Below are 19,279 nucleotides of genomic sequence, written 5' to 3'. Positions count from 1 at the left end.
GCGGCAGCCGTTCAATATTGACGTTTTCTATACAGTCGGGGTGGACAGCCCGGCCGACTACCTGTCTCGCCACCGACACTGTGGAGAAAACAATCATTTCCTGAAACGCCAAGCAAGGATCCCCCAGTGGACCCTGATCTACAACCAAGGACGAGCCACAATGTATCCCAGCAAGCAGACACAGAGCTACCAGTCGACCAAGCACAAGATCCCGTTGCAGGCCTCAATGTGACTGGACTACCGGAGAGAGCACACACAAGATACCGATTCAGAGAGAAACGCAACCCTTGACCCGGCTACAAGGATACGTACTACAAGGGATCTACCACTGGGGTCCCGAGGTGAGCGAAGCCCAAGGGGTGGAGGAGAAGTGGAAGAGAACCAGTAAGACAAGAAGAATGTAGTGTTTCAAATATTCCAAGTTTGGGAGGAATGTGGTGTATTCAAGGTTGCCCTGATCACGTGAGTGAGGGGAGACCCGCACCACGTGATCAGGGTGGAAATTAAGGTGTCTTTGCCCCGGAAGGGCTAAACAGAGTAACTCAGCAGAGCAGCGAGATGTGTTCAACTGTTGCTCCCAGCAGAGTGTGTGCGAGCGTGGGCGAATGCGATCTGACCTGCCCGAGTGCACCAGGCATCGGATATAACATCATACATGACGCAGAGTCCCATCAAGAAATCAAGCGTCCAGTAGGGCAGTCCAACCCTGGCTGCACACAAGAGCCTCACAGAGCAAGGCAAACTGGTAAGTCAGAGGCAGGGGGGTGGGTGGAAGTTGGAAGAGTTAAGGAGATGTAGGCGGAGCTGGAAAAAAACAGGTCTAGAGAGGTTTGAGAGAAGAGTGGACATAATGGAGCTGGTGTGTTGAAAATTAGTAGATTTGGTGGGGGCATATTTTGGCCCCATGAAAGTGGTGCACAGACAGCCAAAAACGCAAGCTTTCCGTAACTGCCAGCAAAAACGCTGCAAAGAACTTAAGGTGCCTTAATAAAGGCAAAGAATTAATTTGAACAGGAGTTTCTTGGCAGATCATAACCCATTTTAAGCAACATGTCAACAGGGTTTGAAATTGAGGGGAGCTGGGAGCTATTTAGCTCCTGCTTGTAGCCTAGAATAGCCTGGTTAGCTTGACACCAATAGCTTCCAGGAGTCACTTTTTGGCTCCCCAGGCCAACTGATGCCGAACAAACTTTAACTCTTGATTATTTTGAACAAACTATAAACAAACATTAGGACCCACTTATACGACATTTAAAGCATGATCGGACAAAAGGATGCGTTTGCAGCTTATGTGGAATTAGAATTGTGTAACGCTATGCACAAGCTCCTGGTTCGCCAGTGGGAGTTCCGTGTCACTGGTTAATGCTGGAACCCCAAGAGCTGTTTTTATCTCCTGCTTATCCAGTCTCAAATTCGGTCCATGTGTCAATGTTTTCATAGAAAAGTACCCAATCAGTATGCATCTCTTATAACATTTTATTCCTGTTACATTACCTCATTAACTCATTTCCTGAGGTGGGGCATAACCTCATGATTGAAATGGGACACACAAATGAAATAAAAAAGGTAATGCAAGAGTCTACTGAGTGCATAGGAAATACAAGTTGTTCCCCATGAGCACACCCTTTCAACTCCGTTGGACGTCTAGTGACGTGCATTGTACAGGTACTACACTCTGGGAAGTTGGTAAGAGAATACATCGCCTTGCCACAGATGCTGTAAAGCTAGGGTCTGAAAGTCCAGCCCTTAAGAGCCCCAACCACACCAAGATTTCAGGTTATACTATACCAATACTGCCTGTTTAGATTCACTGCATTCAGATGTATTTTATGTGGGCATCCTGAAAACAGAATGGTTTTGGCACCAGGGGACAGGAATGAGAGAACCGTTGTCTCTCTGTAATTGCAACACAAACACAATCATATCACTCCAAACCTATAAATTAGCTACAGTAAGTAAGTAGAGTTTAGTAATAATTTAGGGAAGAAAACAAGTTGGCTCAGCCCTATTTTCACAACATAAATATAGAACATCTGGCAGTGTTACGTTTTCCGATCACAGGGCCACAGTTATCAGAAAGTTCACTAAGCTTGGCACATCAATACAAACATTTCTATCACAGACATTTGTTTGAAATCTCCAACACCAATTTGCAGCTCCATACACATTAAACACAATATTTCATTAATGCTAGTGCTGATTAAGCACAGAAGGGCTCAAAAGGAAAGATCCCCATTTCCACTGTTACCCTAGGGTCCATTCAAGAGATGGGGAAGAATAAAAGCAGCTTTTATGGACCCAGCAGATCGTACCATCAGGGATCACCTCCTTACCTTCTCTTCTAGCTTACTAATCTCTTCCTTGGACTTGTTCGTGCTTTGCTTGATGAATTCATTGAGCTTTAAAACCTCCATCTCTGCAGAGGCGAGCTGCTCAAATTCCCCTCGGTCGCACACTGGAGACCTTGAGCATTCGGCAAGCTGGGTCTGCATAGGCCTGCTCTCAAACTGGGGCTCCTTGGATAAACAGAAGGGACAATAATGACTATGAGGAACAAAGACACAAATGGAGGAAAATCTGAATATCTGAAGTACTACTTCCTGACCTGGCAAACTGCCCTTGAAGTTAGGAGGGCTTATGTAAAAAGACCACTAACAAACTGAGAAGGAACTTAGTGCCACAAGTTTATTTCATGTAAATGAAACACACGTTAACTAAATAATGGTGCATTGGGCATGGCTTTTCTTCCCCAGGATGTTAAAATGTCACAAAACAAAGTCTTTCACAGCAAATGTTTAACGCAAACAGGAACAGTGTTTATTTGTGCAGCCACGTTACACAAGCGACTCAAAATGTATTCTCATGTTCTGCAAGAAGATGGAAAGTCATGAATGATGCATATCCAGTCAAATTTGTGGATAAGACATACATTAAGCAAACATTGCAAGATAACCTTTGTTTTCTCTATACATGTCACTTTAAAATGGTCAATGCAGCATGAATATTTTAGATGTGGCTTTTGATTGCTCAGAACTTGTGTTTTCAAGGCAGAAGGCCCACGAGTCCGCTTTTTGGTAAATCAGACTCACCATTCATCAGTAATTAATCCATTAGCCGAGATGAACATACACAGCTGTGAGTATTCAGAACATATGTTTTGCTCTTAAAAATACAAGACATTAAAGCCCTTCCATTCCAAAAGTTGAGTTTTCATGGAGCTTCACAGTTTAACTCCTTTTGTAAGCAAAGATCGGGAGTTCTTTAAACAAAGGCTCTACTCTTTCGTCAAAAGCCAGTATGTTCCAGTTTTTTTAAATTATATCTTTAATCCGTTTACTCTGTTTTGAATATTTGGACACAAACACAATTCAGGGTACTTCATCGCCCTTCTGTTTGGGTTCAAGGAGTTCTTCCCTCCCTTTGTTCTTGAGTCTTCCTTCTGCAATTTCTGATCTGCCATCGATTGAGGAATTTAGTTCCCATCATGTTGATGGCTTCTTCATAGTCTTCTGGGTCGCTGACTATTCTTTTCACCCTCAGAATTTGACTATAGGGGAGATTTTTTATTAGACTTGGCTGGTGAAAACTCAGCTTGTGTAAGATGTTGTTTCTGTCCGTTGGTTTTTGGTATATGTTAGTTCTGTAGCCTATATGTTCTTTAGTGACCTTGACATCCAGGAAATGTATTGTTTCCGTGGAAAATTCAAGTGTAAACTGTATGCGTTGGTCAATTTTGTTGAGATATTCTAAAAATGTCTTCAATTCGTCTTCTGTATCATGCCAGATCCCAAAAATGTCATCTATATATCGGATCCATAGTCCGATCTTTCTTTTCCATCCTTCATCTTTCAACACATGGTCTACTTCAAATGTATGCATAAATGCATTGGCGTAGGACGGTGCCATAGTGGCCCCCATGGACGTACCTGCTATCTGTAAGAAAAAATGTTCCTTGTATTGAAAGTATGAGTTTTCACTGATAAATTCCAATAGAGTCATGACAAATTCTTTCTGAGCCGGGATGTCTCCTTCTTGTAATAACAGCCATTCCACTGCAGCTATTCTTTTGGTAATGTGTAGAAATGAGGGATCACGTTATTAGCCAGTTCTTGTAAAGTAATATAAAATCAAGTGAACATTTGTTTAAAATCGCTTCCCATTTCCTTACAAACTCTTTGCTTTCTTTATACAGCGTGGGGCGTAATTGTATCCGTAGTCCTCGTGGTATCCTTTGGTTCTTGTGGTATCTGCCCAGGTGTTCTTTAATGAATTGGAAATATCTGAAGGAAGAGAAAGGGAAGAAGAACTGAAAGAATTCAGAGAACAAAGGGAGGGAAGAACTCCTTGAACCCAAACAGAAGGGCGATGAAGCACCCTCAATTGAGTTTGTGTCCAAATATTCAAAACAGAGTAAACGGATTAAAGATATAATAAAAAAAAACTAACATACTGGCTTTGGACGAAAGAGTAGAGCCTTTGTTTAAAGAACTCCCGATCTTTGCTTACAAAAGGAGTCAGAATTTGAAAGACAAGTTAGTTAAAACAAGGAACTTGAAGAAAAAGGACACCAACAAAACCGGAACATTCCTGTGTCTGAACTGTTCTAATTGCGGATATATTCTGAAAGGGAACATAGTGAATCACCCACATACTGGAGAAAAGATAAAACTAAGAAACTTTGGGACATGCAACTCAGTGAATATAATTTATTCCATAAAATGTCCATGTGGGCTATACTATGTAGGACAATCGACAAGCCGCTAAAACGAGATGGAATGAACATCACTCATGCATATGAGCACACAACAAAACTTCAGCAGTGGCACGGCACTGGGACTTTAAGAAGCATAATCTGGCCCAGATAAAATTCCAAATTTTGGAAGTAGTGCAAAAAAGAGAGCCACACATGAATCTCCAACAAAGACTTGATCAGAGAGAATTGTTCTGGATTGACAAATTGGGAACTCTGACCCCCAGGGGGTTGAATGAAGAGATTAACTTTGCTTTTTTTCTTTAAAGCAATTCACACAGTGGATACAGTAATTTTTATTTAAAAAGTTTTTGATGGATGTGATTTCTTTGCCTTCTAGTGGTGATGGGTTTTGTGCACCATTTGGTTAAACATCAGTGAGCAATTCTGACAGGTGCGATCACTTTAACAAATATGGTTACTCAAAGATTTAACTTGACTCTATAATGATGATGATTATTAGGGAGAACAGAGTGTTCCAGCTGTGACTGGTGTGTATTCTACTATGACCTTTTGTTATGGATGGGTGGCACATGCAAGCCAGCATGGAGCCGACTGTCAGCAACTTATAGCAAACACAGAGGGTTTCCATGGTTTCCCCACCACTCATGTGGGAGGGGGGAACTGGAGGCACGCCCTGTTCGTCCAGTCGTGGACGGCGGATCGGCCGCATTCCCTGTGGAGGCTCCTTCACATAGTTTCCCGATATTCCAGCACATACAATTTACCTGCGCACAAAGATGGATTGACGGCAGCATTGAGCAGCAAACGCACAGGAAACAAACAACTAGCATTACGCTAACACGGCGGCTGCCATGGAGTTCTACTGTCCCACCCCTCCGCGCGGACCGGAGGCCCGTCCAACCTTTCCAATCCTGGACGGCAGGTGGTGCCGCGAGCTCCATGGTTACGCCACAACGAAGCCTCGCACGGGTACGCGCAGGAGCGACCTGGTTTGCGAGGAGTCCGAGCAGAGTGAAGGTAAGACTCTGTGCCTTGGCACGGCAACCTAATTGAATCGAGTTACGTTACACAAAGGAATTGTAGAAAGCTCATTTTCCCTCTCTCCTGACAGGGACACTCCACTGATGTTTTAATATTCACGAGGCGTTCATGATTGTGCAAGGAAAGCTAAGGTAAAGATGTGCATGTACGATCACACAAGGACAATAAGCACATTGAAATGAAGCGTTTGATGTTGCTAGGGTCACTAATGAATACATTGTAACTTTTCTTTTTTCCTAATCACACGATTGGACTAATCTGCCTATGTGTATGTACATCTATAATTTATACATTTGTGTTTGCGATATTAATTATGTTTAAATGTAGCCCTGAAGATGGTGCTAGGCACCGAAATGCATTGGCAATAGCTGTATTTATATTGAGAGGAATTGTGAATCTGCCAAACAATTGTGTGACTCAAACACAACCACAATAGTAAAGATTTAAGAAAAGAAGTGGCTAAAATTGCTTTTTTGAACTCGATATTATAAATAACCATACTGTGTCACAGTATCAAGCCAAAGATACTTAACAACATTAATAGAATTTTATCGAATCCGAACGAATGAATTTAGCTTCCTGGCAGGAAGCAATAGAGAGCGCTGGGTACTACGGGGTGGTTTCCACTCTGTTTTTCTAACCGTTGTATTTGTTATAAAGCCCGAGTGTCATTGGGCTTTTTCTCAACCCGGTAAGCTCCATATAAAAGCAAGTACCCATCAAAACAACAAAAGGAACTATTTTTCATTTAAGGCTAATACAACCTACAGTGGTGCCCACCTTTTCTCAATTATTTTTTTAAATTTACAATGACACCAAATCATGTAACCATATTATTTGCTATTTTTTAGCACTTTCCTTGATTTAAAAACTGAAAACCAATTTGAATTCAGTAACATGATCTGCAACATATTCCTATAAACACACTATATACTATTAGTACCCGGCAAGAGTCGAGCAGGATGCAACACGCATTCCAATTGGCTCTCGCCGGGTGCTTACCCGGCCGAGAATCCGAGTCTCGGCCGGGATTCCAGCCGCCTTGTCCTCGGCGGGGGGAGGGGCGTGGCAGCCCCTCACTTAATGAGGCGGCTCGAAGCGGGGCCATCCCCGCTCCAAGCCTCCCCGCGGCCAAGAGGCTGCCTTCGCCCCCCGCCGGGGACTCGGGTAAACTTCCCCTTCCCTCCTCCCTCCCTGCCCCACCCCACTTACCTTCTTGCTCCTGCGTCCCTGGTGGGGGACGATGGCAACCTCCAGAAGTGTGGAGACTCGGAGCGGGACCATCCCCCGCTCCCTGCTTCCACACAGCTGGAGGCCTTCCATCGTCCCCTGCCGGGACGCAGGTTCTTTTTTTTCTTCCCCTTCCTCCCTGAAGCCCTCCCACCCCCACTTACCTTCTGCTTTTTTTTTTTTTTCGGGAGCGGAGGCGCTGGGAACACTTGTGTTCCCAGCGCCTCCGCTCCCGATGGCCGCCAGGGAAAAGGGTCTGTTTTCCCTTTCCCGATGGCCATTTTTCTGTTTTTTTTTCTGTCCCGAAACGCAGAGGCTTTTCGGGACAGAAAAAATTGCTTTTAGTGCCCCGGACACGCATATATTGCGGGCTTGGGTACTAATAGCAATATGACCCTCGCGGCGGGGGAATTACTGACTCAGGTAATGTCCCGAGGCCTTACTATGGGTCCCGGGGCATTACCTGAGCCGGTAATGCCCTCGCCGCGAGGGTCATATTGCTTAATTAATACATTTACATATTTCGTTAACTTTCTCATATTACTGGCTATTAGAACATAGCCACACATTCAGAATGTGCTTACTATTCTGAATATGTAGGCCTCAATTCTGATGGTCCATACAAGAAATTATGCGTATATATTTGAGTCCAATTTGATTATAATTCTGGAGGGGAGGAAATACATCGCCTTGTCACACAGCAAAATACATTGGACCAATACAAGTAAAGGGGAGGATAGTTGGAAGTGTCAAACAATGCTGTATGGGTGGAGTTTATCAAGTATTTAAGGCAAACACACAGGAAGTAGAGTGAGTTATTGGAAAGATGGCAGATGAATGGACCTTGTCTGACAGGGGAAGTACTGAATGGGGTTCCACCTGGGTGTAGCTGATGGAAATCCCCCATTTTCCAGAGAGCCCAATACAGAAGACTTTTCCAAGACAGGACCAGATTGCCTGAGAGTTATTTTGGAGAGCAGAGCTTACATGCTAGAGCCAAAACGAGCTCTTGATGTTCCAAACTGTCCTGGCCCTTTAAAAAGAAAAACAGTACAAGAACCTCTGTGCATTTAGGAATATGATCCAAGAACTAGGTGAACGGGATAGTCCAGCCCCTTTGATGAGTAGCAATTACCCTTGAGATGGATGGTGATGCAGACTTTACTCATACATCAATAATAGAGGCGACTCAGGAAGTTGACAAAAGGAGGACGGTTTTATTAGCAACTTTTGAAAACAGGGAGCATAACGAACATCAACACAATCGCTTGATCCTCCTACTCGATGCATGTAAGAAAAAACTAAACTTTTATAAGAAATATTCGTCATCAATGGCGTTAACCTACGTGTGTACTAACATCATCCTAAGTGGCAAACTACAAAAACTTATAAGCATGGGTGATTGGTTCTGAGTGAACATCTAAATATATGATGCATACTAGTCTAAAAAAGTTTAACTATGCGATTGGTTACTCAATGTCAGGTGGGGCAACTAAGCCCTCCCCTAGAAATGACCACTTTATACGTCACTAAATGCACGACGTTCCATTGGTTTACACACTATAGAACCCCCTACATACGCAGGTCCTCTATAATTGGTTGGCACTCTATCCTCCTTCAGTACTTTTCCACCTGCATTAGCAGCCTGCAGGCTGGCCATCCAGGTGCTGGTGGCGTTGCCTTAACTTTAGCTTCCCACTAATTAGCAGATCAAGCTATCATCACCTCAGTGGTCTACTGTCAAATAGGCTTTTGAAGCTCGTCCTTGAGTGTTTTCAGCTGTGAGAAAATTAGGGAGTGAGAAGCACAGTCTGCCTTTGTGCGTAGATGTGACCATCTCGTTCCTCCCACTTCACGCTTCCATGTGGCTGGAGACCATGGAATCGAGGCTTTTTGTGCATTTAATATTACTTTTGAATAAACCTCCGACGTCTTGTTATGTTCGTGCCTTCCGAATAGGAGGCTTGTTCTTTCACACGGCTTTGTAGCCAATATCAGTTCACTCCAGTTTGATAAGATCTTGGTTTCTTGGCTCGACCAGCCTCGCCTTTTGAAATACACTTATAATTCAACTTGCCTTTTAACTGCGACACACTGAAATTAGGCCTTCTTTGCTACTGTCCAACCTGCTATAATGTATTTAGTGGAAAAATCCATAGTTATCTTATTCCTATATGTATATGTTGGTGCTTGCCGCAATCTATTCACTATAAGCTTAAAGCTAGCTTCACGATTACTTTTGCTGCGTGTTTCTTTTGCTTCTGTACACATGTAAAATTAATAAAGTTACTCACCGTAGTGACTACCTTAACTCCTAGTCCATAGTCCCCCCTTCCTCCATACTTATGGGACCTTCCTACGTCCTGTGGGACGGGACCACTTTGTAAAAAGCATCACATTTTTCAAAAATGTGTCGTCCTTCTCTTTTTACGCAGGGTACCACACGCGGCCATAATCCCACCCCCCCCTTCGCTCCGCTCAGCGCATCGCCCAACAGTCCTTTTCTATCGCCAGCACTATGACCTTTAAGCAATAACAGAGGAACCTTTTTAGAGGAGATGACGGGTGGACATATGGAGGAAAAGGGAACTATGGACTAGGAGTAAAGTAGTCACTACGGTGAGTAACTTTATTATACTCCTACATCCGGTCCCCTTTCCTCCATACTTATGGGAGATTCACAAACACTCCTGACAGGAATTACGGGTGGATGGAAACTCCTTACTGAAACAGGCTCTTAAGCACAGCTTGACAGAACTGAGCATCAGCCCTGGAGCTCAGGTCTAGACAGTAATGCTTACAAAAAAGCAGACGGGGAGGCCCTCGTAGCTGCTTTTTTGATGGTCTCCCAGCGAACATATTTTTAGAAGGCAACGGCAGCCGCCTTGCCCCGCACAAGATGAGCATGAATTCCCTTTGGGGCCAAAGACCCTGAATGGTATACGCCGCAGAAATACAGGCAGCGATCCACCGGGAGATGGTCGCTTTCGAGGCCGGCTTTCCTTGTGGATTTCCGAATCACAAAAAGCTGCAAAGAGTTCCTGAGCTCAGATGTTCTGTCCAGATAGAAGTTAAGGGCTCTTCTAACGTCCAAGCAGTGCAGAACACTTTCGGCCTCGGAGGCCGGGTCTGGGAAGAATACATGCAATGAAATCGACTGATTCAGATGAAAATCAGAGACCACCTTAGGAAGAAAGGTGGGACTTGTTCGCAGGACAACCTTATCTTTATGAAAAGTAAGGAATGGATGCTCAACCGACAAGGCCTGAAGCTCACTTACACACCTTGCCGAAGTCACAGCAATCAAAAAGGACACTTTCCAGGAAAGGTACTTAAAAATCGACAGCCATGGGCACAAAGAGCTTATGACACTAAGGACCACTTTCAAATCCCACCTTGGATGCTGGTTGCCAACAGGAGGATGAAGATGCATCAGGCCCGCAAAGTGTCTTTTAATGACTGGATTAGACAGTGAAAAGGAACACTGGTCAGTGGACAAATACGTCCTGCTGGACAAGAGATTGATGCCAGACTCTGCCAGATGTGAGACTAAAGACAGGAACGTGTCGATAGTGGCCTCCCTGGGGTCTAGCTGACTAGCCAAACACCAGTGACAGAAGCTTAGCCATTTACTTCTATACTGAGATCTTATTGAAGGTTCCCTGGCCGCCAGAATAATGAGCATGTTATCCGCAGACAAATTGAAGCGCTCTAAAGATCTGAACTCGGGCACCAAGCTGAACGATTGTGGGGAGGGGTGCCACAGTTCTTGATCGCTCTTGTGAAGCAGGTCGGGAACCAGTGGAAGCTTGAGCGGCGGGCACACTGATAGATGCTAAAGCTCCAAAAACCAAAACCTGGCTGGCCACCAATAGGCTATGAACAGCAGGCTCATGAATCGCAGAATTCACCGTTTTCCACAGCTTGCAAAGCACCCGATGGATCAGAGGAAGAGCTGGAAAAGCGTAGGCCTTTATGCTGTGCCATGGGATTTCGAGAGCATCCCCGAGTGAGGAGGCTCTGCGCCCGTTCCTGGAGGCATACAGGGGAAGCTCCTTGTTTGTAGATGTCGCAAAGAGGTCCACTTCTGGAGTGCCCCAACAGCGATAAATGTCCGACAGGATCTCTGTGTTCAGTTCCCACTTGTAGCTGACAATTACTTGTCGGCTGAGGGCATCCGCAGTGACATTCAGCTGGCCCGGAATGTGAAACGCTACCAGCCAGATACCATGCTGAATGGCCCATTCCCAGATCTGAATGGCAAGATCCACAAGGGGAGGAGACCTGCTACCCCTCAGCTTGTTGATCTAGAACATGGACACTACATTGTCTGTGCGGACACGGACCACCTTGTTGACAATACCTGGTTTGAACGCTTTCATCGCCAGGAATATAGCCAGAAGCTCCAGATAATTTTTATGAAGCTGTCAGTCATGTGGCGACCAGAGATCTGAAACTTGAAGATGATCCAGCGTCGCCCCCCAACCCAGAAGGGAGGAGTCCGTTGTGACAGTCAATAGCGGGAAAGGGTCCTGGAAGGGAGCGCCCACCGACAGATTGTGGAGAGACGACCACCACAAGAGGTACGTCCTCATGAACGATGGAACCAGTATCATTTTGGAATCTGGATCCACTGCCTGGAGCCATGAGCTCCGAAGAGTCATCTGCATCTGCCTCATCTTGAGATGAGCAAGAGGAAGAGCAAGCACGCACAAAGCCATGAGGCCCAGAAGCCTCTGAAACCGCCAGGCCGACATGCTCTCCGACTGCATAAACACCCGACACGTGGGGAACAGATCTGCCATTCTGTCCCCAGTCAGGTATACCTTGCAATCGATCAAGGTCCAACGAAACCCCAGGAAAATCAAGTCCTGAGAGACTGTCATGGAGGATTTCCACCAGTTCACCGACAGCCCATGGTGGAACAGGAGCTGGAGGAGAGACTGAAGGTTGCTCAAGGCCTTCAGTGGACAGGGACTACGCAGCAGCCAGTCGTCCAAATACGGATACATATGGATACCTTGAAGCCGAAGATCAGCTACGATGACCAACATCTTCGTAAAGACACACAGTGCCGAGCTGAGACCAAAAGGGAGCACACGAAACTGGAAATACTTTTCCCCCATGGAGAACCATGGGTATTTCCGATACAGTCTCCAAAGGAGGATATGCATATGAGCATCCTGAAGGTGTCCGGTCAAATGGTCGAAAATAAAAGATCGAATGACCATTTGCTCGAAAGTCAAATGGTCGGAAAAAAAAATGGTCGAATTTTTAGTTTTGTTTGGTAAAAAAAATGAATATAGAAAAAGGGGGTTTGGGGGAACCCCCCCATAAAAAAACAAAATAAATAAAAAAATTAAAAATGCGACCATTTTTTCGACCATTTGACTCTCGATCAAATGGCATTCGATCATTTGGTTTTTGACCAAATGACTGGTAACCCATCCTGAAGGTCCACCACGCTGAGCCAGGCGACCTTCTGAAGGGTGATCATCTGGAATTTCTCTTGGGGAAGAGAAAGGTTGAACTGGGAAAAGTTCTAGGATGGTGCGCAGGCCAGCCTGGTTGGGTTTGGGCACCGTGAACAGACGGGAGTAGAAGCCCTCCCCTCACTCCCCTAGGGGACGGGTTCCACTGCCTTGAGATCCAGAAGCTTCTGGACTTCGACTCTGAGGGAGGGCGTCCCCGACTGCTGGAAAGGAGGCTTGAAGGGTGGGGTAGGTGGAAGGGCAAGCGGAAGCCCGCCTGAGTTTCTGACAAGACCCACCGGTCCTCGGTGATGGTCTGCCACACCTCCCAGTGAGACACAATGCGCCCTCCCAACGGGGTCTCGTGCAAGCGCCAAAAACGCTCATTTAGCGGGTTTCTCAGAGGCGGGACCCCCAGATCCTGAGGAGCCGGCCTGGGACCGTGAGTAAAACCAGCCTCGCTGCTGACGCCGCCAGGAATTTCCCGCTGTAGGATCGACTCTTTGTTTTCCGATCTAGAAACCCCCGAAAACCAGAGGAAGACCAAGGCTGCGAAGACGTTCTTTGAGCCCTAAAAGGTGGTTTTACCAGAACAGACAAAGACTTGGCCATCTCAGTGCTGTCCTTTGTTTAAGTCAGCTCTACGTCCATTGACGAATGGAACACTTCTTTGCCGTCAAAGGGCAGGTCCAGAAATTTATCCTACACCTCCTTGGAAAACTTTGTGGCGTGAAGCCAAGCCTGACGAGACGTGTCCACGCCAAGCCCGAGGCCCCAAGCCGAGGTGTCAACATGATGCGCTGCAGCCTCGAGTATATCCTGCGCCACGACTCTGGCATCTGAGAAGCCCGCCTTAAAATCATCCAGCTTGTCCACAGGAATGAACTCCTCAAATTCCGACAGACCTTTCCACATATTTATATTTGCCCCCGCTAAAATGAACTCTGCGTTCGCCTGGTGCAAATTAGCAAAGATCTTCCTCCCCAAAGAGTCAAGCAACTTGTCCTCTTTGGCCAGAACCTGAGCCACCGCTGTAGATGACGCTAACCTGTATTGAAGAGTGGCAGCCGCCACCACTGTGGAGGAAGGAAGCAGGCAAGATGCTAAGGCTCCTCCGAAGTATGAAGCCTATAATGAGCGTCAATCTTTTTGTTAACATGCAGTCCAGAGTGTGGCTTATCCCACACTTTGCAGGTCTCGGCCAAAACGTTCTTCTGAAAGAACAAGCGGATGTGCTCCGGAGGAGACAAGGTGAACCCCCCCGAAAGCACCTCTTCTTGCGGAGGGGGTGCGTCAGGTACTGGAACATCCAGAAGAGTCCTGTCCAGTAACCGGTCATGGAACGCCCTAACAGAGCGGGGCTGGTCATCGCCATCCTGATCCCCTTGCGCATCATCCAACGCGACCGGACCAACCTGCGTCACGTCTGGCTCCGCCAAAGACTTGTCTATTGGAGACAAGGGCGGGGGAGGCGGAAGGGCTGGAGGTGGGCCAACTGGTAAAGGTGGGACAGCTGCCGGAACAACCGGTGCTGTGAAGGGAACCGTCAGAACGGAACCGGGCCCTGGAGGGCAGATTTCCTTAAAAAGACCTCTGAAATATTCCTTCATGGGGTCGGAATGCATTAGCTTCTGAAATTTTCTGAAGAAGGCATCCTCTGCCGAAGGCTTACACACTCTGGCAGGAGGAAGCCTCTCATGAGCGGAATCGCTGCGGGGCCGCAAAGGAGAGGGTTGCCAAGAGGGGCCCTCACCAGCCAGGTTGACGTAGATCAATGCTGCAGATGCTGCAGGGAGCAAGACCGAGTGCTGTAATGGCATCCGAGCGTTACAGTCATAAACTGGATGAAACGGTACACCAGGAAAACACGGTTCACCCGAACAGATGCTCCCAGCACCCAAAGCCGATGGCATAGGTGTAAGGGAAGAGTCCAAAATGGCTGTCGCAGTTCGCACAGGACCGGGCGCCATTTTGTCAACACCTGAGGAGAACTGCGTCACATGTGTGAGTGAGGCAGGGGTCTCCGCAGACAGGTCAGGGGTCTTGACTTTAGCCTCGACACAAGGAACCTCGGCAGAGCTGGTACCGTGTGGCCTAGGATGTTTCTGGGACATACTAAACGCCAAATTAGCCTCTGAAAGAGGAACCTCTGCGACGCCGGTAACAGAGGAATTACGGTCAGTGACCTCACTCTGTGCCCCCTCCACAGAACCAGTATCCCCACTAGACTGGAACCGATGAGGAACATACCTCACCGACAAGACCTTAAGAGGCCTCTCAGTTCTGTCAGTCACCTTAGCTTATGATAGAGGAACCTCGGACCAGAGTCCAGTAAGAGCTCCCTCATGAGGGGCTTCGAACCTTGGTTCGATACAGAAAACTTCAATAGAGGCCTCGGGCGCACCCCGGTGTCTGTATGGGAAGCTCCAGACAAGGAGACCTCGAAGCAAGCTCCGGTACCCAACACCTCAGTAGAACTGGGCCCTTGAATAGCCCCACCAGGAGGCTATCCAGTGTGAGTAGGCCCCTTACGGAGGCCTTCGGCAAAAACTCGTACTTTCCTTAGGCCTAGAAGGCACCTCAGGGGAAACCCCAGTGACAGAGCTTTTAAAGCCCCTCCCGGACCGGGAAGACCCCGGGAAGGAGTCTCCCAGTCGGGGTGCCCTAAAAACTAAACTTCTTACTGTGCGTCTCTTCTTCTCGTTGATGAAACTCTGAAAATGCAGAGGAGGAACACGCTGGAACACCTCCTCCCACTGTTCCAGACGACGTTGAAGAGCCCAGACCGAAAGGGAATCGCAGTAGAAGCACGAGTCCCACCGGTGATCCATACCCAAACACTCTAAACAAAGAGGATGGGCATCCGCCCTAGCGAAACGTCATTCGCAGGAAGAACAATTAGGAAAATCTAACCGAAACGGCATAGACCGACTACTACGCGACAGCTAAACCGGAGCAGGAGAGAAGGACACTGGAAGGAAAAAATCTTCCGAAGATGCAAGTGCGTCCAGTCCTGAACGTGTGGAGAAAAGGGCTGATGGGCGATGCGCTGGGCGGAACTAAGAAGGGCGGGGTTATGGCCGCATGCGGTACTCCGCGTAAAAAGAGGAGGCCACATTTTTGAAAAATGTGATGATTTTTAGAAAGTGCTCCCGTCCCACAGGACGGAGGAATGTCCCATAAATTTGGAGGAAAGGGGACAGGACGTAGGAGTATACTGGATATCTTCATCTGTTTCTGTGGCATAAGCTTCTTCACCTTGAGCCCAAGATGTCACTTAGCCTTACTACTTTCTTGATGCCTTACAGAATATCTGCATTCTCTGGTCACTGCATCTCTATTATGTACATCATCTTCAGCTCTATGTAACATATACTGGCAATGGTTAGTGACACTACCATTCATCCTTGCCACTTATTGGCTCTGCTTCTTCAGGGATTTCATGCAAATGGCCATCATATTTCTCTGTATATAGATATGGTTTTCTCAATGGGTACCTTGCCTCCCAGATTCTCTTAGGTACTGGCCCTTTCACTGGTACTGGACTGAGTCCATACTCTGCTCTTTGTCGATTCAGCTGTTCTGTATACGTCACATACTCTGGTTTCCAGCATACAGGGTTAAGGGGCAGGTCGGATGAGGTGGGGGTACTTGGCTCCTCCTCTACATAGCTAAACTCCAGATAGCAATTGAAAGTCTCTCAGTGGAATGCTTTACAAACGGTCACTAAATGGGGATTGGCCCTGTAAGGGAAGGTTTGTGGAAGGGTTCTTAAAATAGAATGCCCTAGGCCTAGAATGTATAATTGTGCAGGGTTTTCGAAGGGACAATTTATATCAGGATTTGTGACATGGCGATGTGATTAGGAGATTTGCAGCAACTGACACTTCTTGACCTATGAAAATAAAAATGTACATTTGTTTTTTTTTTTAATAACGCCCCCAATACCATAGCAGAGTTCGGTTTCTAAGCACGGATCCGGGATTCAAACCCATGTTGCTCTGCGTGGTCTTGCTACCAAGACCAGAGCGTTGCCCCCGAGCTATCCTCCACTCACGTAAAAAGTAAATCTTTTAAAGTGTTTACACCCCTTATAGTGGAATAGACAGGAGGTTATGTTATCCCTTTTATTCCCAAGAAAATTAGGTCAGTTTAAATAACCAATGTACTTTTCTATACAAACATTGCAAGGAAAATAAAGGATTCTGTCTTAACTGAACTCCTAATGCCAATTAAAGAAGTGCTGATTCCTTTTCGATCTCAAACTTATACTTTCATGTTTGTGGGACCCTTTAAATTTATCTATATATTGTGTTTGTCAAAATACAAGCTTTCATCCTAAACCCAAACCTCTGGGCTAAGTAGCCAAATATACCATACTTCTAGTATATGTGCCCAAACTAGAAATCAATATGCCCAACATTTAGAGTAGAATTATCCCTGGAAAAAGTTAAATGTCAATCCAATGTTCTCCGATGCCAACACGTGTGGATGGCGTCAGAGAAAATTAAGCAAATTATATATTGCAATGCTATTTTGTTTTTATCTTTGAAATGTGATGACGATAAGCGTTGAACATGTGAATGTTCAGATTGGAGAAGATTACATATTTTTGTCTGAATAGTTATTCAGACTTCCTTTAATCCAAATAGATGTGTGTGTGGGCAACGTGTACGTTGAACATTAGTTGGATAATAGCAGGCAGGATGTGTTACTTTAGCTGTAGACCAGCTGCTTTTATTTGGGTGGATTATGTGCGATTTCCCGAGCATTGAAATTTAGGGGACCACCTTTAATTTTTAATTATTTAAACAGAATAGTCAGATTAAGAACAGCCTGCCTCTTGCCCCAGAATTATGGGATTATCAGGGTTGGTGGCGTTAAATCAGGGGACATTTCTGTCAAACGAATGTTCAAAACTAAAATATATTTCGTAGATTAGTGTTACTACAGGTACAAGCATAACTGGATGGATATATGGATATATTATCCAGTCTATCACTGACCAGCTCACGAGTAGCCAAAAGCTCTCAATAGTACACAAACCCATGTGCAATGTATTTAATCAAGGATTGAGCGGCGATTTCTTTTAACACAACTATCAGCACAATTGAATCAAAATGAATTAAGTTCCATATGGGCAGAAGGGATTTTGAGTGAAATTATAATTTATTTCATGCGCTGGATTTAAAAATATATGTATATTTACATGTATATATATTAATTCACCCATGCATTGTATATTAGTTGATCCGATATTGTTACAGTTGAGAAAGATATGTTATACATGTTTATTTTTCACACAATTCAGTCCAAAGAATTCTATCCAAGGAAAAATGAAACTTTTCCATCAAAGTATATAGAAAATAGGCCTACACATGTTTCACACAGTTGGGTGTCCTGAAAATGGAAGCCACTGGTATGAGCTCCCACAGGTTGTACAAAAGGGCAGCACCCCTACTTACATGGGAACTAGGGGGTTTACAAGGCATACAAATGGTTGCTCCCAATGGAAATCACTTTCATAATATTTTAATAGCAGACACAAGAACACAAATGTATTACTTGAGGCAATCAATATTTGTCTAGTTCTGTACTAAATTATAATAAATATCAGCATCAAAAACCTAATTCAATGCATTAAAGCTGACACAACAATACTAACAAACCATATAACATTACAAAATGAAAAACAAAGTAAGAGAAACGTATTGAAAAACCCAAAAGTGACAAATATCCGTTTAGAAAGAACATATTATATAGTGTGCAGAATCTTTGAATGATGTCATTTCTCCCCAGAATGGAGCACTTTCCTTAAAGCCTAGAGTGGTGCGGCTGCTAACCACTATTCCCCTAGTGGTTGTAACATGCAGGAGGCCCTTTCAGGGGAGCACTTCCCTCTTGGGGATGAGGACGTATGTTCTAGGCCACACAACCCTGATTCTACTCTTTTCCCCATCACACAACCATTATCTCTATCACAGGGCACTCGTTCACACACCCACATGCTGTATTACAATACTGCAACCTATGTTAGTACTGAAACGAGTAGGTCAGAGGAAACATGAAAATCACATAATTGAAACAGACAAGTGACCTTGACAGTACTTTCACGAGTAGGCCCCGAGGAGGCATGAAGATTACACCACTGAACCAGAAGGAGCGTTAGTGTTTCTAGGGGGCAGGCCCAATAAAGGAAGATAAAAAGCGAAGAGACACTGAACAGGAAGTCAAGTTGGTCATTCCAGGCCCAGAGCAATGGAAGCTATCCAAGTTAGGAAAGCCAGAACACTGAGGACGCCGGTGTGCAGCTGTGGGAGTCCTCGTGGGTTCCAGCAGGAGTTGGTCCAAGAAAATACAAGAAGGACAAGAGAGGGCTGCAGATCTGCCGCAGAGTTAAAAGTGGAAGCCCAGACACCAGGGAGACCAGGCGAGACCAACACCCGTCCCAGGAAGAACAGGAGTGCCCAAGACCACCCAGAGGTACAGGGGTGCACAGACAGACAGACTGGGAGAGAGAATGGGGCGATTGGGACAGACCAGCGGAGGTCTATACTTTATCCAGGGATCTAGGTATGAATCCAAGGAGAGCTTCATCACTGTGGCAGTCACAAGACAGGAGTGCTTCAACATTGCAGTGGCAGTACTAAGAGCAATGATATTTAGCATATTAAAGGATACAGCATAAGAATGTTTAATCATCAAAATGGCAGATTTAAGTCCACTGGAACACAAAGAATGAGTTGGGACCTTGCAGGTACCTGGAGATAGTTGCAAGATAAACCCCAATACACTTGGAAAGTAGACTATTTACCGACTGAGT

At 45.6% G+C, this 19,279-nt stretch overlaps 1 protein-coding gene across 2 annotated transcripts in view; it reads right to left on the bottom strand.

The window, feature by feature from the left end:
• Positions 1-19,279, bottom strand: part of CEP85L (centrosomal protein 85 like) — a 1,005,009-nt gene that overhangs the window by 252,179 nt on the left and 733,551 nt on the right. For both annotated transcript variants that reach the window (XM_069606618.1, XM_069606619.1), the window contains one exon: positions 2,334-2,516. In XM_069606618.1, the coding sequence (XP_069462719.1) occupies positions 2,334-2,516 (183 nt within the window). The remainder of the gene's footprint in view (positions 1-2,333; positions 2,517-19,279) is intronic.

This window comes from Ambystoma mexicanum, chromosome 4p, assembly GCF_040938575.1.
Source record: "Ambystoma mexicanum isolate Mex_15411 chromosome 4p, UKY_AmexF1_1, whole genome shotgun sequence".
Taxonomy (NCBI): domain Eukaryota; kingdom Metazoa; phylum Chordata; class Amphibia; order Caudata; family Ambystomatidae; genus Ambystoma; species Ambystoma mexicanum.
The sequence above is the reverse complement of the archived record's forward strand: the minus strand, read 5'-3'. Positions and strand labels throughout refer to the sequence as shown.